Below are 23,963 nucleotides of genomic sequence, written 5' to 3' on the forward strand. Positions count from 1 at the left end.
TCATCAAAAGCCAAAGTATCTGTAGTTATTCTGAAAGGTGGAAGTCCTGGCCTAGGAGCTTTGATAGGAACTGACTAATGTTAATCATCTGTCTGGCTAGTTGCCATGTTACTTAGTACAGGTGTATTTGTTACTGTGATACATTGGAAACATTCAATATTTAGTAGGCCTCAGACTTGTGCCACTTTCCACCTGTGCAGTATGGTGTCTAGTTGAAGATCACTAGAGTAACATAAAATATTCATGAATATTAAGTAGTTTGGGATTTCCTGAAACTGGTTGGTACTTAAATGACTTGCTTTAGGACTTTTTTTAGGCTGTCTCGAAGGCTTTTCTGTCTGGGTGTTTCTTCATGCCAAAGTTTACAAAATGTGGGCCATGTGGGCTTTCACGTCTTGTGTGGGAATCATCCACCTGTAAAAATAATTAAAGTTAAAACAAATGGATGAAGGTTTAAAAACAATTCTGTCTATACGTCAGCATAGGCCCTAGTGAGTTCCTTATAAACTTGAAAAGGTACCAGAATCCTGAATGGAAAAAAATCTGTCCTAACTAACATAAAACAAGTGTACTATAATTGACTTCTCAGTTCCTGGTATTTAAGCTGTTGTGAAATTTTCTTGTGGAGTCTATGTAACTGCTTTATGTTGTGAAACTTTAGCATGTGAGTCTCAATACTTTGTTTTTTAGGATTTCAGTCAATGTAGCTACTTTTGGTGATGTTGACAATTACGTGCCACTGAAGAGGGTGGGTGGGATGAGGTTGATCTAGGATTTTTTTTTTGGAGTATGTTTCATCCAGACTGAAATGAACTATTCCCTTTCATGTTTTTTCTATGTCATGTTTTGACTTAATTAGAAAACTGAAATAAGAATAAGCAATGGTAGTAACAATAAGCAAGTTGGGCCAGCAGGATGTTGTGGTATTGTATGCTGACATGATGCTGCCTTTCTTCCATCAGTATTCATCCAGGGAGTTTATGAACATACTCTCCAACTCCTCTCAGAAAAAATGAATTTAAATGCTGTGTTAAATAATGATTCACAAGATGCTTCTGTCTTTTGTTATTGTTTGCCTTTAAAGGAATTTTATATCTTAAATATGCTTTAAAAAAGATGGATATATCAGAACACTTTAAAGTATAAATTTGGATTTCTGTGCACTGCTATGTGGATAATGCAGCCTTGGTTTTGAGCATTAACTCAGCCTTGATGGGTCTTTAGTCAGGGGGTCTCATGAACTGGAAGTGTCTTTGTACTAACCTACGTAAGAATTGTTTAAGTTTCTCTTTCCAAATTCCCCTTTTGAGCTGTATTTGCATAACAGGTTAGAGTTATATTTAAACATGTGAAATAATTCAAAATACTAAGTTTCCTTACTTAGCTGTGAAGCTATATGTTTTATCATTCCACTCTGCTGAGAAACTAGATAAAATTGAAAATTTTTAGTTCCCCACTAATTATAGCTTTATGTGCACTCTTATTTAACATTCAACCTACTTAAATATTATTTTTTTTTTTAATTTGTTTTGCTCTTACTTGTAGAACCAGGATGGATCATGTATCCAGTCAATCAGCCTTATTCTTAAACAGGACCCCAAGAGGCAAGTGACTCTGACTCATTCAGGAGATGTTTTGGTATATGACCAATACAAAATTAACCTGCCTTATGCAGATGGTAAGGAATAATTTATAAACATATAACTCCTGTCAAGCACTAAAGCAGTATTTTAATGGCATATGTGTATGTTGTGATACTATCAATATTGCTAACATACTGAAGTTGTGGTATATTGTTAATATCAACATTGTTAATTTCTTATGAAATGTTTCACACATTAACTGCTGATTACTTTTTACACTGATGGTAGGAGTTATGCAGTAGCTTTATTGATCTAGTGTCTCTTATGTTAAGATTGATATGTTTTGTCTCTAACTAAAGTCTAAATGCCATCCCTCACATTTACAAGGCTGGTTAGTTCTTTTATGAGGGGAAATTATTTTCTCTGATTCGTGACTGAATAATTTATTTTCTCTTTTTTTTTAAGCAACTTGAGTAAATATAAATTGAAGGAGCCCTCTTGCCCCTTACAGATAACCACAGATTTTCAGACAAAAGGGGTTTTTGTTTCTTTGTCTTTTTGCTTCAATGAGTTTTTAAAGCTCTCCCTCTGGAAGATATAACCAAGTATTCTACATATGAATACATGACTGTGTTCTGTGAGATTCAACATTGGCTTCAGTAAGAGCTCTATATGCAAATCATTAGTACATTTAATGTCTGTTGGGTCATGGCTCTTGGGAATTTCCCAAAAAAGGCTTTAATATAGGAAGTGCGTTGCTCGGATTAGGGTTAGGTTGTCTAAAATAAATGGTCTGCAATGTTCTCTGCAATACTTTTTATTTTTAAATTGATTTGCTTTTAGTTAACGTATATGAGTATTCCAGTGAACTCTGGATGCATTTTTAGAAAGTGTGGTGACTGTCATAAGTTTCTTGTTTTCTTCTTTAAAGTCTAAATCAGTGTAATGTTTTGTGAGAAATCAATGATTGGGGACATTAGGGCCTTAACAGGAAAAAATGTAACTTACATGAAAATAATATAAAACAAAGACAGTGAAATGACAAGAAACAAAATGCAAATTGCAAGCAGGTTTCGTTTACCTTTCAACAATCTCTGTTTTTACTCACCAGAGTTATTTGAAATACGGAAACTCTCCTCTGTATTTCTTCAAGTAAAGACACATGTTGGATTACAGATACTGTATGACAGAGAAGGACTGAGGCTTTATCTTCAAGCTGATGGACGGTGGAAAGATGATACTGTGGGCCTTTGTGGAACCTTCAATGGAAACATGGAGGATGATTTTTTGTATGAATAGCTGCAAGTTTTCTATTTGTATATGAATATCTACAGTTAGAGTGGTAGACCAAGCATGTACTGAAGCTGAATGGATAGATAGCAAGAAGATTTATTTTCAGGTTTTGTGTTAGTGAGGTAGTAGGTTTTAGCTTGCTAACAGAAAATCTGTAAGCCAGGTTTTGCTTAAAATATTTTATTGTAAAAATACAGTGAAATATATATGACTCATAAGTGCTAGTTTATATGAAAAATTTTGTCCAAAATATGGAATGGCCTGTGTAGGGGACTTTCTGCCTCCCTGCAAACCTCTTTATCTCTCTCCATCTCCTATTTTCTGCTCCAAGTTCTGATCTGCTCTCTTCGACAGAGCCTCCATTGTTCAGTGTCTGCAGGCCAGCACCAGGAATTGACTGTTGCCTGAGCTTTGCCTTGTTGTGATGCTGTGAAAGGTAGTCATAGCTGCCTGAGCACCACAGTCAAGATTGCTGTTTGTCCAGCTTCTTTGCAGTATATTTCCTACAGATGGTAAAGAAAACTGGTCTCCAAAGGATTGAGTAGCCTAATGGAAGTGGGAGAAGGAGAAAGTGAATTTAGAGCATGACAAAATATTTCTTTGACCAAGTGGGAAAAAAAAGAGGAAAATGTGTTTCTCACAAAATAGTTGTAATTTTTAAAATCCAAACTAATAGAAAAATGGGAAAACTTTCCACAATAGTTCCCAAGTAAGACCACGCAAGCACAAAAATATGTCATGGATTTTTGAATAATTTTTATCTTAAAGATTAAAAAGTATAATCAGAATATTGCTTATAATGAGACTAGGAAATATATAGGCAGGATCTCAATTAAGACTTTATGTAAAATATTTTGTAAGATTTAAATATTATACTTATGTAATATTTAAATATTATACTATGAAATATTTAAAATATTTCTCTGTTTGAAGCAAGTAAGTTTTGTAGTATATTTTTGATTATAGTCTTTGGACTTGTTCTCAAATGAGAAGTTGTTCAGTAGATGATATTTGTGAGAAAAACCCTTGAACTACAGACATGATACTGACCAGAAGGTGCAAGCATCTTGACATGCACGCAAAACACCTGATCCACACCCAATTTGCCATAGATGGTGTTGCCTTTTGCAACATCTCCACCCCCAGCTACTTTACCAGAAGTAATACTACTGATTATATACCTAATGCATTCTTTTCCCTGCAGTGTAACATCCCATATTTAAATGCATGGTTCCAAACATTCTCCCTGTACAACATCCATGTTCCTCGGTTATTTTGGTCAAAGTCTCTCTCTGTCTTTCAGCTTCTGCTGCCCCTCAGCTAACCTGGACCTCATGGATATCTGTCCAGTTGCTTTTGCAGTTACATCTCTGGACTCTTGGATTTCTGTTCCTTCCTCTTTCTTGGAGGGACTAGAGAGCCTGAGAAGTCAGCTATCCAGGAACAGACAGGAAGTTATAGGTAGACAAGAGATAAAAATGGATCAGATGTCACTGAGGAGGCAAAAGTATGAATAAGAGAGTGCAGACTTTCAGGACAGCGGTGCTCGCTTCTTCTCTCTTTTGAAAATGGAACTTGGTCTGTTTTGATCTGTCCTTCCTTACAGAGTATCTAATGACTCTGGAGCAGATCTTCTCTTTCTTTTCTGGGTCTTTGCCTGCGAAAGGAAGAGAAGAGTTGTGAAACTTGAGCTGACTGTGCTTTACGGGAGAGTGCCTTAGAATATGGAGCAGTGGAAGGGGAGTTTAAATCATCTCTGCTGAAAGGGGGTGGTAGAATTGAGAGCATTCTGTAAATGCACTCTGTCTTTTGTGACTGACTTCTGTTTTGTAAAAGATCTCCAGTTGGAGTAACTGAAAGCACTCCAGAGCTGTTTGGAAGCACATGGAAGACTTCATCAGCATGCATTCTTGTGCATGATAGTTCGCAAATGGATCCGTGTGATATTCATCTGCAGGCAGGTGGGCAGTGAGGGTCAATTGTTACTGAAAAATGCATATCTACTTATTACGCATGTGCTGACTTTCCTAGTTGGATTGGGTAAAGTCATAAACAGTCCTACTCACTGAAAAAATGAATACTTATAGGTAGCATTTGTTGAGTTCAATCCCCTAACAAATCATGTAGTGTGTTGTTTAAGTATTTTCTGATACTTGCAGAGGCACTTGAAATACGCCCTTTTTGTTTCTGCCATGCACTTACAATGTGTAGAGCATTGGTTGGTAGTATGTCGAGTGCTGACGATGCTGGTGGTTAAGCTGGAGACTCAAAAGTATTGCAGCGTTCATTTTTGAAGATACTGAACAGACAAAACTTTTGATTTAGTTGCCTACTATGGAGAAGAGTGAGTAGGAGAAAGTTATGCACTGCTGGCCTTTAGATTCAGCTGAAAGGGTACAGTTGAGGAATGATGCTAGTGGCTGAAGCCATGAGGACCACAGGTGGTCACTAAGACATCCTTTAATAATGATGAACTTTGTAGATCAGTTATATCCATTTCATAGTTCCTACCACTTTTTGTCTTGGATTCTACATACTTTTAGGCAAAATACGGAGGTAAAATATTGAGAAAGGGTTTGCCTCTAGTTTCGGCAGTGCTACGAAATCATCACATCTCCTGCTACAACATCGTATTATCTTCTGAGTGTCTATAAAATATGTAGCACTAAGAAGCTGCACTCTTGGTAGTGGGTTTGGACATGAATGTAGAAAAAAAGTGAGCTGTGTAGGAAGTCAGAAATGCTGAAAAAGGAATTTTGAAGTCCTAGTTTATGCGTCTCTCTTATTTTGTGGGAAATAATTTATCTCTTCCTAGGTATGCTAATATAGCATATTGTTTCTTTTGACCACTATTGCACAATTATTCAATGCATTCAGAATTAAGATATTCAGGTGAGTGCTGTGTGTGGAGCTTCTTACATGACTATTTGATACCTCTGTTGTTCTGTGCGATAGTGCTGGGTGTGGTTGCAGCCTTATGCAGCTGAAACGATGGGTAACAACAGATTATTGTTTAGAATACTGACCTATTGAAAGTAATTACTGGGAATTACTTAAACTGAAGAGAGTTTAATCCTGTGTGTTTATGAAAGGCACTGGGTAGTGTGTAGAATCTCTTGCTAACCCACATCCATGAATCAGTATGTAGGCCCTGTCTGTATATTGTAAAGTTTTCCAAGTCAGAAAGATACATACAGCAATAATGTGTAACCATGATCAATTGCATTGTATAGAAAATACTTTTTATTCCAAGTCTTCTTAGAACTCTCTCACTGAAAGTGTTTAATCTGTTATTTGTATAGCCTCTTATGCAGCGGAAGCTTGTAGCATCCTTATGAAAGAGCTTTTTGCTCCATGCTACCCCTATTTGAGTCCCATTCCCTATTTTGAGCAGTGCAGAAGAGACACTTGCAAATGTGGACAGATTTGTTTTTGCTCTGCTCTGGCTCATTATGCTCATCATTGCCGAAGATTTGGAGTTGTAATAGATTTCAGAGGAGGTGTCCCAGACTGCGGTGAGTTGTCTTTCTCTTCTAGTCTTAAATAATTACTGTTTGAGGACTTTAGAATGACAAATAGAAAATAAAATTAAATTACTATAATCTTTGAAATGAGAAGAGGATTAATTCTAGCGCGACCTTTTGTGTACAGGGTATGGTACTAATTCTGTCTAGACAAAAAAAGAACCTATGTTTTTACAGGATTGTTTCTTATAGTTGTCTTTAGTTCTTTTGACTTAAGAAACAGTGCAAATATATTTTTTTTAACTAGTTGGAGGGCTTCAAACGTATGCAGTTTTAAAAATGACTATATTTCTTATATGGCTTTGAATATCTCATACCTGTGTTGACATAATTCATGTGCTGCGTGAATAGATTTGTTCTTTTTCTCGTAGATGCTAGGTTTTACCTCATTCTTTAAATGAATGAGGTAAAAAATGATGGTGATGTATTTATCAGTTTTAGCTGGATTATTGTCAACTTCTGCTGTCTGACAATCTCTTTTAGCTTATTCTTTTACTGTCAGTGACACTGAAATACATAGAGTGCTGAAATAAGTGTGGAGAATTGGTACTCTTGATATTTAATTTAAAATGAATGGAAGAATTTAGATAGAGGTAGCCAAAAGTCGTGTCTCATCTGGTCTATAATGCCTCACAAATAGAGGAGTGGGATAGTATTATTAAATTCTATAGTTTACATAAACTTCTAGTGATGCAAAAGATGTTGATAGGATACATAGTGCCCTCGTGTGCATATTTCTAAAATTATAGAATTGGAAACCCTATAAAACAGCCCTAAACTGACACCCCTGATATTTCAGTAGGTTTGGCTCCATAAACAAGCCTTAAAATCTTTTCTAAGGAACATTCAAGAATTTAATATCAGGTAGTTTTCATTGCATCATGTAATTATCCATCTTGTGTGATAAAGAGGATTTTGGAAAGTTGGTCCTGCTTAAGCATCACAAGCTGGAGTACCTGTATGTATCTCTAAAAAGACTGTCTTGTTTTCGGTTGTCATGGCAGGAATGACTTGTGTCCACTATGACTGAATGAATCATTCAAACCATTTAATTTTATTTGGCTTTTTTAGAAGCAAGTGTAGTTTTATTAGAATATATTTTAAAAGTTGTGCTTGTAAAGTTTAAAACGTTTAAACGTTTAAAGTTTAAGAACTTCAGATTTTTTCTTTAAAGTAGAACTTTATAGAGAGATATATATGTAAGAAAACTTAAGATGGTATTGTGTAACAGCTGCCAAGTACACACATTTTATTTATTGCTTTTAAATTTTTTTTTTTAAGATGCTGTCCATTTCTAAAGCCCTTACGCAAGAGCCAAATGTTTTCAGAGTTAGAGGGGAAAAAAAGCTTCAACTGTTCGGTTTCCCCAGTGTAAATCTGGATTAACTGCGCAGACTTGATTGTACTCGTTGTTACTGCAGATTTACATCTGTGTAGTTTACACAGCATAGTGCCAAAATAGCAATTTTAGTGGAATTTAATGTGATTGGGAATGAAAGAATGTAGATGTTTATCAGAAAACTGTTGGGAGATACTCGAGTCTCTTGCACTGTAATTTGAGAGATCTGTTTCATTTGGACAGCTCTTTCATGTGAAGATACAAAGGAGTACAGTACTTGTGTATCTACCTGTGGCAGAACCTGCCAAGCACTGTCTGTGCCAGAGACATGCAGCAGTGATTGTGTTGAAGGCTGTGCTTGTCCTTCTGGAATGTATTTGAATTCCAAGACCGAGCGATGTGTACAGAGGTAGGTAAAGTTGCAGTTCTAATAAGCACACTTGCTATTTTAGACCACTGCATTTGCAAGTCAGAGTGAAAACCTATAAATGCATAACCTGGTAGACTATATTCGTCTGTAAACTTGATGAATTATGGAAAACCTGTATGTTGATCAGCAATAGTACTGGCACTCATCCCATGTCTCCAAGGCTGATTGTTACATATTGTCTAGGCTTTGGCATATAAGAGAAACAAGATGTGTCCATTGTTGTGTGGAGGTTATGCTTTGTTACTGATTTAGTTTGGAATGTGCTGAAGTTATATCGCAATATGTATCAGTAGTTACCGAGATCGATTTCTTATATTTAAAACCACAACAAAAGCCCCACCCACTGAACCAAAAAACCTCACCAAAACCAACAAAGCAACCAACTGAGCTTTTAACAGCAATTAAGTCAATGGGAATTTTTTTCTTCCTTCAGTTTGAGTTAATAACAGTTACATGTTTTTTTCTCTACTCCAGAAATGAATGCCCTTGTTATTTTCAAGGAATTGACTATCCCCCTGGAGAAAATGTTATGACATCTTTAGGCAAATGGTAAGATACAAAACTGTCTTTTCCCCTGACTAAATGGTGTCTCTTCTAAGAGCTCTGTCAAATCATTCTGGGTAGCCTGTTGGTTTTTTTGTTTTTGGTGATTTTTTAAATGAAACATACAGAATAAACCTACAGCAGTTTCCTATGTATGTTTGGACAGAGATTCTTTAGAACTTAAGTTTTCAGGCTGCTGTGTTTATAATCCAAAATACTGAAGCGCAAAGCAGAGAGAAAAGCCACTATCCACTGTGATTTTGTAGATCCATACTAATGTGGAGAGCTCCAGAAAACTCCAGACATTTCTTGACTGTTCATTGAGGTCTGTTCAGCTAGACCTTCATTACTATTCTCCTTCCCTATACCAGATTGTAAATCAATTTATGAAGAATTATTACAAATCTATGTTCTGCTGGTATAGAATCAGTGTAAAAGAGCAATGTGGCTTTATAAGCTAAGAAACAGCACAAATAACTGTCAACTCTGTGGCCAAAGTTAAACAAGCATCTCTGTTCATTTTCCTTACATGTAGCATTTGTTCTTGACCTCTTGCTCTTCCATTTGCATCATTATAATCGTGACATTAAGGAGGAAAACTTGTTAAACTATTCTGGCTGCTGCCAGATGCATCCTTTTCAACAGTTAGTTTTGTCTGGAAAAGGTTAAGTAACATGGACAAGTTCTGTAAAAAACAAGCTTTCAGAATTTGTTCTCTTGAAGTAATGTTTGAGCTATCACTGCCTTTATCGGTTAATTAAAAGCACAGCACTTAATTAAAAGCAGAACAGACCAAATCATGTGTGATAGATCAGTGTAATACTTTGGTTTGTTGTAAAGGCCGTGTAAGAGATTAATATTGTCAGACACCTATTGCAATGGGGACACTTAGTGAAAACACACACTCATTCTTCCTCTTTCTCTTGTCAGCTGCCTAGTGTCCATAAATACTGATTATTATAAATCTGTATCTATCTGTACCTGTGACATACAGGTATGTGTGTTTAGGGTTTTGTTTTATTTTGCTGCTATTGCTGATTGCACTTTTGTTTTACATAATGATGATTTTGTTACGTACAGGGCTTAGTTTATTCGTACTGCACTGATGTCTTTGGGAGCAGTATAGTGCTGCATTTCTGTATGTATTTTTATGTCAGCCCAGGCATTTTAACCCATAGTAACATTATGCAGAAAGCAAAAATTTGAAGTGTAATGAATATTCTTTACTTGTTAAGGCAATGCACGCTTTATCCACGGTTCTGTTGCTCAATGCAAACATATTTATAAAGTTATTTTGTGTTGATTCGTACTGTATACTTCATTATTAAACAGAAAACATTAATATTTCAGATCTTCCTGGCTCTCATTACTTCTTAATGTATTTTTATTGCAGCCACTGCAGGGATGGAGTAATGAATTGTGATAACAACGTAATAGGTGAGTGAAGAGAGAAGATACTTCAAGTCCAAAGAATATATATTCTCCATGGAACCTCTTATCTGTAGTTGAAGATTGTGCAGTATGTACAAATTAATAACTTGCACGAGGGGATCCATAATTTAGGAATCGTATATTTGTGTGATTGAAAACAAGGCTGGTGCAAAAAAGCAGCATAACTGTCTAAAATACTTTTTCTTCCCCAGTGCTTTAAAATACTAATATTTTTGGATTGCTAATGTCAAGCTTAGCTGCATGACAAACAGCAGAACTTCAGTAGGACAAAGGTTAGCTTTCCCCATTTGATGCAGTTGTGGGAACTGAATACTGGCAGTAATTTTTCACTGGTATTTTTTCTTTCCCTCCACAAACCCTGAGTAATTGAAATATGAAAAAATATTTTGTCATAGTTAAGAAAAAGAATGTAACAACTGCTTTTTTCTGTTACAGTATGTCATTAAGTATTGTGGTCTGTGCTCTGTTATGATGCTTCTTTTACTTCAGTGAGAAGGACTTTTATTTGAGGTTTCAGTTCTACAATTGCCAATTCTTTGGCCTTTAGCAGAAATCTGTGCACTTGAAGGTAGTGGTTATACTGATTTGAAAATTACCTGGAACCTCTCTCCCTAGTAAATAAATAAACAAAAAGCCAGCAACCAACCGAAACCACTTGAAAACACTGCCACCACTTTGGGCATTTTTGTTGCACATACAAGGCATGCTCGGTGCAACCCAGACTAAACTGTGCAGTAGAGTTGTTTTGTTCGTAGTCAGTGGCTCCCAGCATGGAAAGTCACATCCAGCTCTTGGACCTTTTATTTAAATTTTTTGCTTTCTGTTGGTAGTACTTTACATGTCTGTTTTGGAGGGCTGATTCCTGACTTAACTGTTTTGAAAGTCATGTCCCTTACTAAATTAATATATTAATTTCAGTATTTTACATGAGATTTGTAGGGGTTCTGTGAAGCTAACTACACTCAGGAGAGACAGGCAGTTGTATGTTACGGGATGTTACACTTTTGTGTTACATATTCTTAATCTAAATCTATTGCACGCTTTTATGGAATACAAAATTTCAGGTGTGAAGACTAATGTGCTTGTCAATTTTTTTCCCCCAGCACACGGCTGCCCTGTTGGACAGATTTATATTAACTGCAGTAATCCACAAGTTGATCCTGAGCTCAGCAGAGAGAGAACTTGCGAGAATCATCTGCTAAACCTCACTTTCTCAGCACACCTTCCATGTGTTTCAGGTTGTGTCTGCCCACCAGCGTGAGTACAGACAGATTTTCACCTTTTGGTGCACAAACATAGATGACTGATTTCTGTAGTGACTGAGTAGTTAATTCTGCTGAGGACATACCACATTTCTACTTGGATAATTTGAGGTGTCAAGGAGGGAGCCTTGTGAAGGCTTACCACACAACGATGTGGGCCACTGAAGGCATAAGAAATGGTAAACCAAGAGACAGGTGCAGCCAAAGGTCTAATACCTCACAATAATAAAAACAAAATAACAGGCGTATAGAAAGGGCATTGAAATTGTTTGATCCAGTCCCTGTACTACAGCAGAATTGTGTTTGCCTAGATAGTTTATTTTCAGATATCTAACCTCTTATTTGAACATTTCACTGAAGGAGGCTTGTTTCTTTGTTCCTAGGCGTTGTTTTCAGTATTCTCTCCCTCAAAAGGATACTTTAAGTCTCGGGCACTTAAACTGAAAATGTGCAGATGAGCTGTTGTTGTTCTTTGGACTTTGGAGCACTATATTGCTGGGAGATTTTTGAATATAAAAACAGCAAATATGTGTTTAAGTTATGTTGCTTTTTGATGGGATTTAGTCTTGTAAGCACATAGCTTGAATTTTTTGAGTGCTGTCACTCTAAAATTACTGTTGATGCCTGGAGAGCCTCCTCAATATGAAGATGATAATGAGATAGTGATGAAACTGAACGTTCAGCATGATGAAGTGTGATAGCTATCATTGTATCTTTGCAGTTCTTTGTGGGTTGGACAGTAAGTATAGGCGTCAAGAAAAATGTCTGGTACTTCAAAGGGGAGCTGTGCAAGGCCTCTCTGTAGGGCATTTGTGGTGAATTCTTAGATCATTGAAATCTATCCATTTGCTTGGCTGTGCAAGAGAGAAAGCTGTTATCACTTGTTTTAGCCAGGGTAATAACGTGAGGAAAAAACTGCATGTAGTGTCAGCGTGATGTTCTTCCTGTCTGAATGGGCCCTGTTCAGTTCTGAGCAGCTTTAAACCAGTGGGAATTTCGGTCTCACAGTTGATTGTCCTCAAGTGACACAATACTTGAAATAAGTATGGATTACAGAGAACACTTCACATACCCTGGGGGGAAATTAGTTTTTCAGGTTAATGAGGGAGGTGGTTTTATGATGTCTGCACATTCCCATTAAGAAGAGCTACAGAGTGGTAAATTTCCATCTGAAAAAATAAAATACTGAAGAAAAATGTGTCATAGTACACAGATTTCCAGTTCATTAACATGAGTAAATAAAATGTTCCATGATAAATGCAATGATGACATCTTTCCTTTAGATACAAGGGAAACAAAACAGCGTCATCAGCCTGTTTGTCAGGGATGTGCTTCACACCTACAATCACTTGTCCTTTTGTGCTGTGTGTTGCCCAAATTACAGTGCTAAATATCAGGAACACGCAATCTGTTTTCTTCAGAAAATTATTAGGAACACAGGAAAGTCTGTATAAAATTTGTGTTACTGTAGAGAGGTACTGGAGTTCTGAACAAATACGTTGAAAAAGAAAAAAGATTATCAGCCCAACAGTTCCATTTTAAGAGACTGTTTATTTCTCAATGCAAATACATTTCAGAACTTACCATGTAGAAACAAGGATAATTGTAGATTGTATGGTGCCTTTAAGAAATCCTTTTACTGTGTAGGTGTCATGTTAGTTGTTCCTGTTTCTTACCTTGTATTGAACAGGATCCTGCATAGGAACAGGTACAGAACACAAACCAGGTTTGAGCTACAGCAGTTAGTGTGGAAGACACTGCTGTAGCTTATCAAGAGTTTCCGTTTCACTATTTTCATTTGGCAGATAGATTTATCATCAAAGGTGTTCTTCTATCTGTTATTGGACGTTTAGGTCTTGTACTGATACCTGTTTGCCTACCCAGAAGCATTACAATGTATTTTTTAAAATGAATCAGTCTTTGTAAGAAATAAAACTTTGTTGGGCTCAGTGAAAAGACAGCTTTTTAAGTAAAATCATTCAATATTTCTGGCATATTTCCTGGATTTATTTATAGAATCTGTTTGAGATCTCTCTTTATCTAACTCTCATATTTCAGTTTTTCTGGACATTATTAAAAGCCACAAATTTTTACTTTAAAATTTAGACTAGTTGCTTTATTTAGTCTTGCTATGCAAGAATTCATCTTTTTTTTCTTCTTTGTTAATGGATTTTATGTATATATCTAATGGAAAAAATTTTTTTTTAATTTTTGGTTTTTACCTGTTACTCTAGGAGTTGTGATTATAAGCACAAATTTATAGCATTAGTGTTGAACTGTAAGTAGTTATGCATATGGTTATCTGTGTTATCATTAAAATCTCCTTTGAAGGCTGTGACAATATTTCTGCTAATAAAGTTAAGTATATCTGTGATTGCTTTCATGAAGGTACCAATTGTACAGAAATACATAATCAATTTTGTGCAACTAGGATGGATAGCCCTTTTGATATTGATTAAATTATTCACAGAGCAAGAGGTGTAACTACAGCTATAGGAAAACTATACAGCAAATGAAAGCTCTTTAAATCAGATGAAGAAAAGAAGATGAGGAAATCTTCATTTAAAAATTCTTAGAATAAATAAGCTACTGATTTTTTTTAGTAAGAGCATAGACCACTAGAGCAAAGGAGCATGATGGCTTCTGTATCTCTTGGAAGATTTCTTGTCTTTAGTTCAATATAAGTTAATTATCTGAGTTACAAGAAATTTGGTGAAATTTAGAGGAGGTCTTGGAAAATTTAGTTTCCTTAACCTTAAAATTTGTATGTTAATTAGTAAGTCTCCACAGGGTTAGTGGTTGAAGGGCTAGTACCCAAAGTGCTTGCACTTACTAAAGATAAAATATTCAGGTAACTGTGAAAGGAAATTCCCAAATTACTCAATTATTAGTGAAATAGTGACTTTTCGATTTCAGAATATTTTAAATATTATTTGTTTTTCAATAATAATAACGCTAATAATTTAAAAGTTTAGGAAAATATTTTTGCATCTAGGTACCAGGTATACTTCTGATGAATGTATATTTTTCGCTCGTTTTTATAGACTTGTTAAACATGGGGATATGTGCTTGGACGCAGATGAATGTCCATGTTCATGGAAAGGAAAGGAGTACTTTCCAGGTGACAAAGTCATTTCTTCCTGTCATACATGGTAAGCAGAGATCTATTTATTTTATTTTAGTTGTTTGCTTATGGACTGATTATTCCTTCATGTTTCTTAATCATAAATTTCACACCAGATGTTGGTAAATCATTTATACTAATTTTGTATTTGTTCAAAGAGCTATTAAGTGGCATTTTTTTAGGGTTTGTTGTTTGAGGCGTTCTTACACAACAACATAACAGCTGTTTGGGATTTTTTTTTTTTAAAAAAGCTTGATTTTAAAAAATATCTATTTTTTTTTAATCAAGGTAATCCAAATTAATATTCCTTGGCTAGTGTTCATAAAGTACAGGTAAAATCATTCAAATTATTACACCTGAGTGATATTTCTTCAAGCTTTTTACTTCTTCATTTTCACATTTAGCGTTGAATCTGAGCAGTCTAAGGACCCAAAACATAACTCTGTGGCCGTATGTATACACCCCCTACAATGATAAATTAAGGAGAGTACTGAGCAACATCATGTACTGAGTACAGTAACACATAAATTGGTTGCTAGTTTTGCGTGTGTGGATAAGGTAACTGACGGATCAACTGGATTTTAATGGAAATGTTCCAACAGACAAGAGTTGATAGGATCACTCAAATACATGCAGAAACCTATTCCTTTTCCTGTCCAGTGTTGTAAATGCAGCACATACGCTATAGCTGTGTTACTCTGTGAAGTTTCCTTGAGTACTCTCAGAAGACATGGTATGGTACCATTTCAATAAGCTCCACAAGAGCTAAGATGTGAAAATATACCGCATCTGCGTGATCCTGAAACAGACTTGTTTTGTGATGGTCCCTGCCTGTTTTCTTCTCTGACCACTGTTGAACATTGCAAGCTGGCACTAAGCAGCACTATTGGTCTTACCAGAGCCTCAGAAAAAAAATCAGCTATACTGCCAAGCATCAAAATACTATGGTAGTGGTGTAGCCTCCAGCTTCTCAGCAGAGCAGTTCCTTCCTGTTGTCCCCTTCTTTTAGCTTACCAGGAAAATTCAACTGGTGTCACCTGGTAAACTGCTGCTCCTGGCCTGCACAGCTCAGTGTAGCTTAGTACAGCGAAGGCTTGTCCAGTCAGCACTAATCACTGCCATGTCTGGATGTTGTTGCCCCCTCCAGCCTTGTGCTGACTGCCTACCTCTGCCTCTCGTCAGGTCCTCAGTATCTGCTCTAGAAGATATTTGTAGCGCTTTGGTCGACTGGTGATGCGACTTACAAGCCATCTCCACTGGGCAGGCAGGTAAAGCGACCCGGGTTATTCACCCTCTTATTTCCAAAGGCCCCCCAATTGGACCTGGTGTGGGATTGCTTGCATCAGAAAGAACTATTATATCCTGTTTAATTTCTATGAGACTTCACCAAAGGCAGCAGCAGTGCAGGCAGAATGACACTGGATGTTTAGCTTTCTCTCTTTTTTTTTTTTTTTTTTTCTGAGGCCAGGCCCATTAATTTGTGTACAAATCCTTAAGGTTGTCATGGCTTTTCTAGTGTTCCATGTCCAAAAGCCAAGACGGATTAAGTGATAATGGCTTTTTGGCAATCAGTTGTTCACTGAAAGATAGGAAGTCTGCAACAAGCTCTGCTTGATGCAGAGTGTATAAAGTCTTTGAGGCTGCTGTGTGTGTGCAGGGCTGTATTTGATATGTCAAGGGAAATGTACATTTTTGCTCATGCAAAGCGTGAGAATCACTCCTGTGCAAACAAACCCACATAGGCACTCATAGCAGTTATAATGACTTTAGTGTTATTTGGTGCAGAGAAATAGTGTGCATTGATACTAAATGTTATCTTATTCATATCTGATGGAGTATTAGCAACATAACTATTAATCTGATTTGTCTATTGAACAGTAAAATGGCTAATAAAACAATTTCTTAAATTGGCAAAACTACCAGTGGAGTGTCAGGAAATTTCAACCTAAGCTCTGCTGTGTAGCTGAACTGCAGTTCTAGGTTTCCCAAGTTTGGTTTTCAGTGCAGCTGCCTGAAATTGTTACCATGTGCTGGCGAGATTAAACACGAGGTTATTACACTAGCCGAAGGTATCAGAGCAGCATCTTGATGCTGTGTTGTGCAAGGTAAGGTGGGTGGTCCAGTTAGCTCTCCTGGTCTGCTATCATACATTAAGACCATTGAACAAATGCTGGTTAGTCTTTGTGAGCTGCTGAATTGGGCCTTCTGTGTTCTTAAACAAATACTTACTGGAAATACTATTTTTAAAAAAGTAGTTAAAGTTTGGAAGACACTAGTAGCCCTGCTTTTCCAACTAGCGCTCTCTAGGTTCTGATAAATGTTAGTATGAAACAGGACTGGTGCAGAGGACTTTGAAGACGTTGTGTACCTCTTAAGCTCTTCCTTCTGACTGTGAATGTGTTGACCCCTGAAAAAGAAAGTATGCAAAGGAGCTCCCTCCTGTTCCCCTGTTAAGAAATATTTCTGCATGAGCCCTTAATAGATCAGCATGTGGAGGAGGATTTGAATAGGCCAAGAGTAAAACTAAAACCCAATGTCTCTCAGAGAGCGTGAGAAGCAGCACTTATTCTTTCAGTCCAAATAGAATTTCTTCTATTTGCCTCTCTCTACGTTGGCTTGATTAGGTCTTAGCCTTAGGTACCACTTTGAGGTGATGAGAGTTGGCTGGGCAAGTCCTACTTGTGCTTTGGTACAGCAAACACTTTTCACATGTTGTACTTTTAACTTATTTTAGCCATGTGCTTAGTGTATTTATATATGTAGTTATGCAAAACACGAGCAGTGGGCCAAATTAACGATAAGTGGACTCTTGGGAAATCTGGAAAATTACTCCAGATTCATGCAAGTCACATGGTAAGGGAACAGAAGGAAACATAGTGCTACTAGTAGTTGGAGCTGCCTATATTTTCTAGGTAATTGCTGCTCTTTTGAAGACAGTGGTGTTCTGACCCTGTCATATACAATAGCAGTATGAACAGAAAAGGAAAAGTTATACTGACAAAAAACTTCATACTGCTTGGTGCTTCAGTCTATGAGGTGCCAAACATTAGTGGTTTATCAAGTATTTCCATAAGTCAGGTTAATATTTTAGTTGTAAAATGGGAAGCTTTAATTTAATCAGGAAATTAATAATTCAATATTTTAAAAAATAAACTTAGATATGTGCCAAAATTATATTACATGCTGTATTTTGTTTAACCTATATTTATAAATATATCTGTACTAAAGCTATACCAGGGCACCAGCTCTGCTGTCTTTATTGAGGGAAGTTTTTTAAGCTTCGAGGTGATTTCAAAACATAAAAAATAATATTTTAAAAATGACTTGTGGATACAGGACATGAAATTCCATCCATTATTTATAAATCTTATGTCAATTCTGAAAAGTTATTTAGATTGCAAGAGGGTAATGCAGAAAGAGACATAGTATCCAGTGCTGCAAAGCCTTGCTGATTTGAAGTTACAAAGCAAAAGTAATTCAGAAAGGTCTAAAACAGACACTGTATGTGTGATGAAAGTGTTTTGATGCTTAAGGTGGCCATAGACAGAACTTGAACTATTCTGGAAGCCTTTTAAACTGTTGGGCTAGGGTTTGGGGATGATAATACCTAGGCAACAACAACAACAAAAAAAAGCCCAACAACCCAAACCATGGTTCTTCTAAGGAACCTAAGTACCAAAATTGTGCTACTGAAATGTTTCCGTTGCACTTCTCTGAAATTCTTGTTCAAGCAGAGAGTGAATAAAGACTGTAGTAAAAGGACACATTGCTTGTTAATTCTGAGGGTCAGCTCGTATAGAAACAAGTGTTCTGTGAGATGCTGAAAAATAAAGCTTTATCCTTGTGATATGTTATCGATACAAGTTACTAGAGAATAAATTACATTACTTCTGGTGGCATTTTTTTGTTTTCTTGTTTCAACAAAAAAAATTCTCTTTCAGTGTCTATGTATTCTGGAACCTATAAATTCTAACAGGAAGAAATACAGACTGTATGAGTTCAATATGTACATTTTTTTCAGATAATCAATTTATATATGCTGCTTCTAGTTAACATTTCAAAATGCTTCTGTCCACAGTCATCATACTTGCGTGGCTTTTGGTTTTTTGCTTCTCAGTGCAATAGATGTGATCATTTGTCCATGGTTACAGTTGATATTACCATTGTTGGTCTTACATTTTTTCAGCATTTGCCAGCATGGATCATTTCAGTGCACCTTCCATCCTTGCCCATCAATGTGTACTGCGTATGGGGATCGGCATTACAGAACATTTGATGGACTAACATATGACTTTGTTGGAACTTGTAAGACTTACCTAGTTAAGGTGAGACTTTTTTGTAAAGCCTCTGTAAAACTGTATTTAAATACTACCTGTTAAACACTACCCTTCTACTTATTTCCAATCTCTACTTTTTATTGAGTGCTACGTTCTATTTTTTAAGCTTTGATGATGCTTCGACTTTGAATCATACATAGCATAGTAATTATAGACTTGAGTTTTCTACTGACTGAACAATGTAACAATATACGTATTTATATTAGTATGTTTAACAGGGTCCGTTTCTTTTTTTTTTCCTTCAGGATACTTCTTCAACCAGTTTTTCTGTTATTATAGAGAATATTAACTGCTTTAATACTGGAATCATTTGCAGAAAAAACATGTTCATTACTTTTGGAAAATCTTTTTTAATATTTGATGATGAAACTGGAAATCCTGTAAGTTTCAGTCTTGAGCACTGATCAAAAGGTAGCATATGAACTTCTCTGGGTATTTCTTCCTTTCGTTAGCAAAGTTGCCGTTAACCATCCTGTAAATTTGATATAAAATCAACTTTTAAAATGGGAAAATCATAAAAACACAACACAATTCACAATCGAAGTCCGGACCACTTTTGTTTAAGCATTTATCCCTATGTAGCCTTCTGTCATTTTTTGGACTTCTGTCTGAGAACCTTGTTGTTCGTTTTGTTTGGGTTTTTCATTTCCTGTCAAGTGAACATTTTGTGAAGACATTACTTATGTTATAAGTTGCCTTGTTTTATTTCGAGCAGAGCTTATCTAGTTACATAGCTGAAGAACAGAAAATACAGTTATGGAAAGCTGGATTTTTCACTGTTGTTCATTTTCCTAATGAGCATATCACCATTCTTTGGGATCAGAGAACAACAGTTCATGTACAGATGGGTCATCAGTGGCAGGTAAGTGGAAGTCAACACTATTATTGCCGTTTCTTTGAGGTCTTTATGTAAGTCTCACTAAGTAGGATGCTATTGTTACTCAGTGAATAGACAATGTCAGAAATCATATGGAAATACACTTTTATTTATATATATATTTGTATGTATGTATGTTTTTTCCCAGGATAAATTGACTGGATTATGTGGAAATTTTGATTTGAAGACAGTAAATGAATTGAGGACTCCAGATAACTTAGAATTAACAAACTCACAAGAGTTTGGAAACAGCTGGACAGCTGTAGAGGTACATAGTAAAAAAAAAAAAAAAAAGTGTTTGCTACTAGGTTTTTTGCCGTTATATCATATAGTTTATCTAGAATTAAATCAGAAATTTATTCCTGGAAGTATCAATCAGGCATCAATGCGAATGGAAATATCAATGGTTCTTACATGATCCATTAAGGAGAAGAAAATAATTCCCTTTTCTTATACACAGCTCTATAGTGTAGCAAAAAACGCTGTCCAATATTGTGAATCTACCAGTGTTTCTGAAAGCGTTGTTTGAACAGTAGTCATTTTTTTTTTTAATGTAATGGAAGAATTGTGGGTTCACTTTAGATTGTGTTGTCAGTTTAACTGATCTTTCATAGCTGGGAAATATTTAACTGTGAAACCATAGCAATGGAAATTAAAAATATTCTTTCCATATGCTGTAAAGTTAAAAATCGAACTTTTTTAATGTCACATGTCTAGTGGTGTTCACAGACATGTTCCTTCCCAGTAGTTAAAGTAAAAAGGTCTGATTTCTGACCCTTTTAATGTATGTTGTCCAAGTGATTTTTTTATTTATGTAGGCTGCACTATTCAGGTGTAAGGGCCGCAGATTGGGACTGCATGGCAGCTCTGTTTAGACCTATATATACGTATGTGTTTTACTGCAACTCTCAGATAAACTAAACATTTCTTCAGATTGTGTCCTTCTCCTTTTCTGCAGGTTATCGTCCCCTTTAATTCCATGTTTTAGTCTCGCTTTAGTTTCATAAATGATGCATTTGTTTTGTGTTTTATATCCCTTTAAAAAAAAAAAACCAACAAAAACAACAACAACAAAAAAAAGCCCTATGCTTTGCAAGTTCAAACACACTGGTTACGAAGCAAATTTCTCACCTTGATTTTGCTTTCTGCTTAAGTGTGTTGACAGCTCTGACATTCGAAATCCATGCAGTTTGAATCCCCTTAGAGAGCCATTTGCCAAGAAGGAATGTGGAATACTCTTAAGTGAAGCATTTGAAGCTTGCCATCCAGTGGTGAGTTGTGGTGACGTATAGAAAGATGTCAAAGTGAGCATATCACTAGAGAGAAACTTTATTCTTCAACTCACATCACTTTAAATCTTCATCTTGTCTTCCGTAACGTAATAATTTTGACTACAACAGCAAAAGAGAACACGGAGAAAGTCTAACCCATACCTATTCTGTTTCTAAAATGTGAATGTTTAAATGGGTGTGTTTAAAGGGCTATCTGCACTTAGCTGCCCTAGACAGTAAGCCACTTTGGTACCAATTTAGCATTCTACAATATGGGTAGTCCTATTAGTCCCCTTTGTAGTTAATGCAGACATAATTACACCCAATTTGTGTTATCTTTTTTTTCATCCCAAGGACTGTTTGCATAAGCATAACCACTTGCTTCATTTGTCTCAAATGCATTGCACAGCACGTACGTTTTTCAGGCATATTTAAATAAACTGTCAGTTTCTTATAGGCATTATCAGATGTGAATAAATCATTCCGAGGAAAATATGCATGTATCTTCTTACTCAGGCAACCACATAAGGAAATAAATGACCCATACAACATGTTCTGACAACCAACAGGCCCAGGTTCAATTGGAGAATGAGAGGGGGACCAATTTCCAGAGCTAGGTCTTATATGGAAAATGACATATCCCAAGATGTGCATGGCTTAAAGAGTGTAAATGTCAGAATGGTTCCTAGAGAGAAAGGAGATTTCACATGAAAGACAACCAGGAATCTTACAGGGTTGCTTTGTATATTATTTTGGAGGAAAGGGGAAGCTGATGTTAAAATCGTATTAATGTAACATTGATTTAGTCCACTGTATAACATAAGTAGCAACTAAGTTCCTCTTAAGTGTGTAAGTATTACTCAAGTGTAAATCCATGTAGAATGTGTAACAATTCAATAAGCAAATTAGCATTGACCGTTCTCTTTGAAATTTTGTCACTTAGAACTTCAAAATAATGTAAGGGCAAAATTACAAATTCACCTGTGAAGTTGTCTAACAACATGAAGAGAATGAACCACTCACGTGAAAATAAGTTTTCTGTGTAGTTTGTTATTTCTTACATTTTATGTATATCTAACTTTCTTAACAGTTCTGAGATTCATTGATTTGTGATCAATTTAGAGAGAGTTTCTCTTATTAAATAAGCTTCTTTATAGTTTATTATGGTTTAAATATTACAAAACCATACAAAACATAAGCTCACATCAACATCTTAGTGTGCATGTTCTTAATGGGTCATTGATTTCATTGTGTTACTAAGTCCTGTACAATTTTTTATGATGTGTTTTAATAAACTGTTTTTCTTGTGTTTCAGGAAAAATTTAAATTAAAGTTTTTAATACTTCAAACTCTCATATATTAGATTTTGAAAGAGTCATAGCTTTGTATTGAGGTGATTATTCATAGAGACACTGGCAACATTTTTGATAAGTGATATTTGTACTTCCAGATTGACGTCACCTGGTTTTACTCAAACTGCTTGACAGATACATGTGGTTGTAGCCAAGGAGGTGACTGTGAGTGTTTCTGTACAAGTATATCAGCATATGCCCATCAGTGCTGCCAGCATGGAGTTGCTGTAGACTGGAGGTCCCCTAGAGTGTGTCGTAAGTTTACTTAACTAGCCTGGCCAGTGGCTGCTGCTGTCTGCGTTCATGAGACCCACACCTGAAAAATCAATCACATTAAGTTTCCTGGGGCCATGAATTAAATCACTAAGCCACACTGGTAGGAAGATGAGTGGGTGCTTCTCACTGCCCTCCATGTTGATTTTGGTCTAACTGGACTGTGTGCTTTTTTCCTTATTTGTGGTCCTCTTCTGTTTTTCATTCCTTGTCCTATGATGTGAAAGGAAAAATGACAGGAAATCTATATTAGGATATGGCATGCATCCCTCAAACCAAAATTACAAAGTTAACAGCTCAAGTAACTTCCATCTTCAGGGGGACTTCAGTTCTTAGCAGGGTCTAGGAAACATAGCTGCCTTACTGCTGCCGCCAGAGCAAGTGTGAAATGTAAAGGTCTTCTGAAGGGAAACAAGTAGATTTTAAGCAGGACTGTCATTACCTTAGTATCCCTCTTCAACAGTGCTTAGAAGTTGTAAAAAATCTGAGGCCTTTTCAATGGCACCTAGTGCAAATGCATAACAGGAGACTAATTTCCCCAAATATGTGATAAAAAGGTGCCAGAGAGAAAGAATGGAAGGAGACAAGCATTTTTATAACTTTGCAGTTACAGAGAGAGAGTATGCAGCTTGCTTGAAGTCACATAGGAAATTTGCCCTAAGTGGGAGGGTTACTCCTAGTCTTTGATAGAAATGGTGAATGTGCTTTAATGTGAACGTGGAAAGACAGCAAAGCTTAGTCTTAACCACTAGAGGTCACAAAAGGATAGCTGTAGGTATGTAAGCTTAGTATTTCCTTTTAGAAAACAATATTTTATTTAAAGCAATAAAGTAAATACTTGGGAGTAATTTTTTAATGAGTGTTTGTATATGATCTGACTTATCCAACTGTTTGGCTTATCCTGTAATTGTAAAGGGTAATAGAAAACTTGTTTATCTGCAGAATGCTTACAACTCCATTTCTTTTCTTTTTATTTTTTTAGCTTATGATTGTGAATATTTCAACAAAGGTAAGTCCTAAAGGAGCTGATAAAATAGAAGCTTTGGTTTCTTTATATAAGTCTTAGTACTTTGTATAAAAATATTTGTGTTAATGAAAACAGTTGTGAATGATACGTTATTTAAATAGCCAAGGTTCTGTTCTACTGGTTTATTTTGCTTTTTCAAAGGCTTTTAATTTCATAATCTTTTTTTATTCCTGGGCCTTTCCCAAGAATACGTGTTTAACTCATTTTCTTTGCATTTGTGGATTATGATTAAACAATTAAATCGTTAAATAATTAAGACTATTCAACACAGTAATA

General features: G+C 36.0%; 1 protein-coding gene across 1 annotated transcript in view; it reads left to right on the forward strand.

The window, feature by feature from the left end:
- The window catches only part of LOC104470357 (otogelin-like), a gene marked incomplete at its 3' end in the record, with an annotated part of 51,793 nt that overhangs the window by 23,717 nt on the left and 4,113 nt on the right, over positions 1–23,963 (forward strand). Inside the window, exons 14-29 of the mRNA XM_010085239.1 lie at positions 1,546–1,678; positions 2,695–2,872; positions 4,713–4,837; positions 6,179–6,391; positions 7,983–8,148; positions 8,644–8,718; positions 10,106–10,149; positions 11,268–11,421; positions 14,471–14,578; positions 18,737–18,875; positions 19,133–19,267; positions 19,603–19,749; positions 19,913–20,032; positions 20,919–21,035; positions 22,486–22,642; positions 23,643–23,669. Coding sequence (XP_010083541.1) covers positions 1,546–1,678; positions 2,695–2,872; positions 4,713–4,837; positions 6,179–6,391; positions 7,983–8,148; positions 8,644–8,718; positions 10,106–10,149; positions 11,268–11,421; positions 14,471–14,578; positions 18,737–18,875; positions 19,133–19,267; positions 19,603–19,749; positions 19,913–20,032; positions 20,919–21,035; positions 22,486–22,642; positions 23,643–23,669 — 2,038 coding nt within the window. The remainder of the gene's footprint in view (positions 1–1,545; positions 1,679–2,694; positions 2,873–4,712; positions 4,838–6,178; positions 6,392–7,982; positions 8,149–8,643; positions 8,719–10,105; positions 10,150–11,267; positions 11,422–14,470; positions 14,579–18,736; positions 18,876–19,132; positions 19,268–19,602; positions 19,750–19,912; positions 20,033–20,918; positions 21,036–22,485; positions 22,643–23,642; positions 23,670–23,963) is intronic.

Source organism: Pterocles gutturalis, unplaced genomic scaffold (assembly GCF_000699245.1).
Source record: "Pterocles gutturalis isolate BGI_N339 unplaced genomic scaffold, ASM69924v1 scaffold44825, whole genome shotgun sequence".
NCBI lineage: Eukaryota > Metazoa > Chordata > Aves > Pterocliformes > Pteroclidae > Pterocles > Pterocles gutturalis.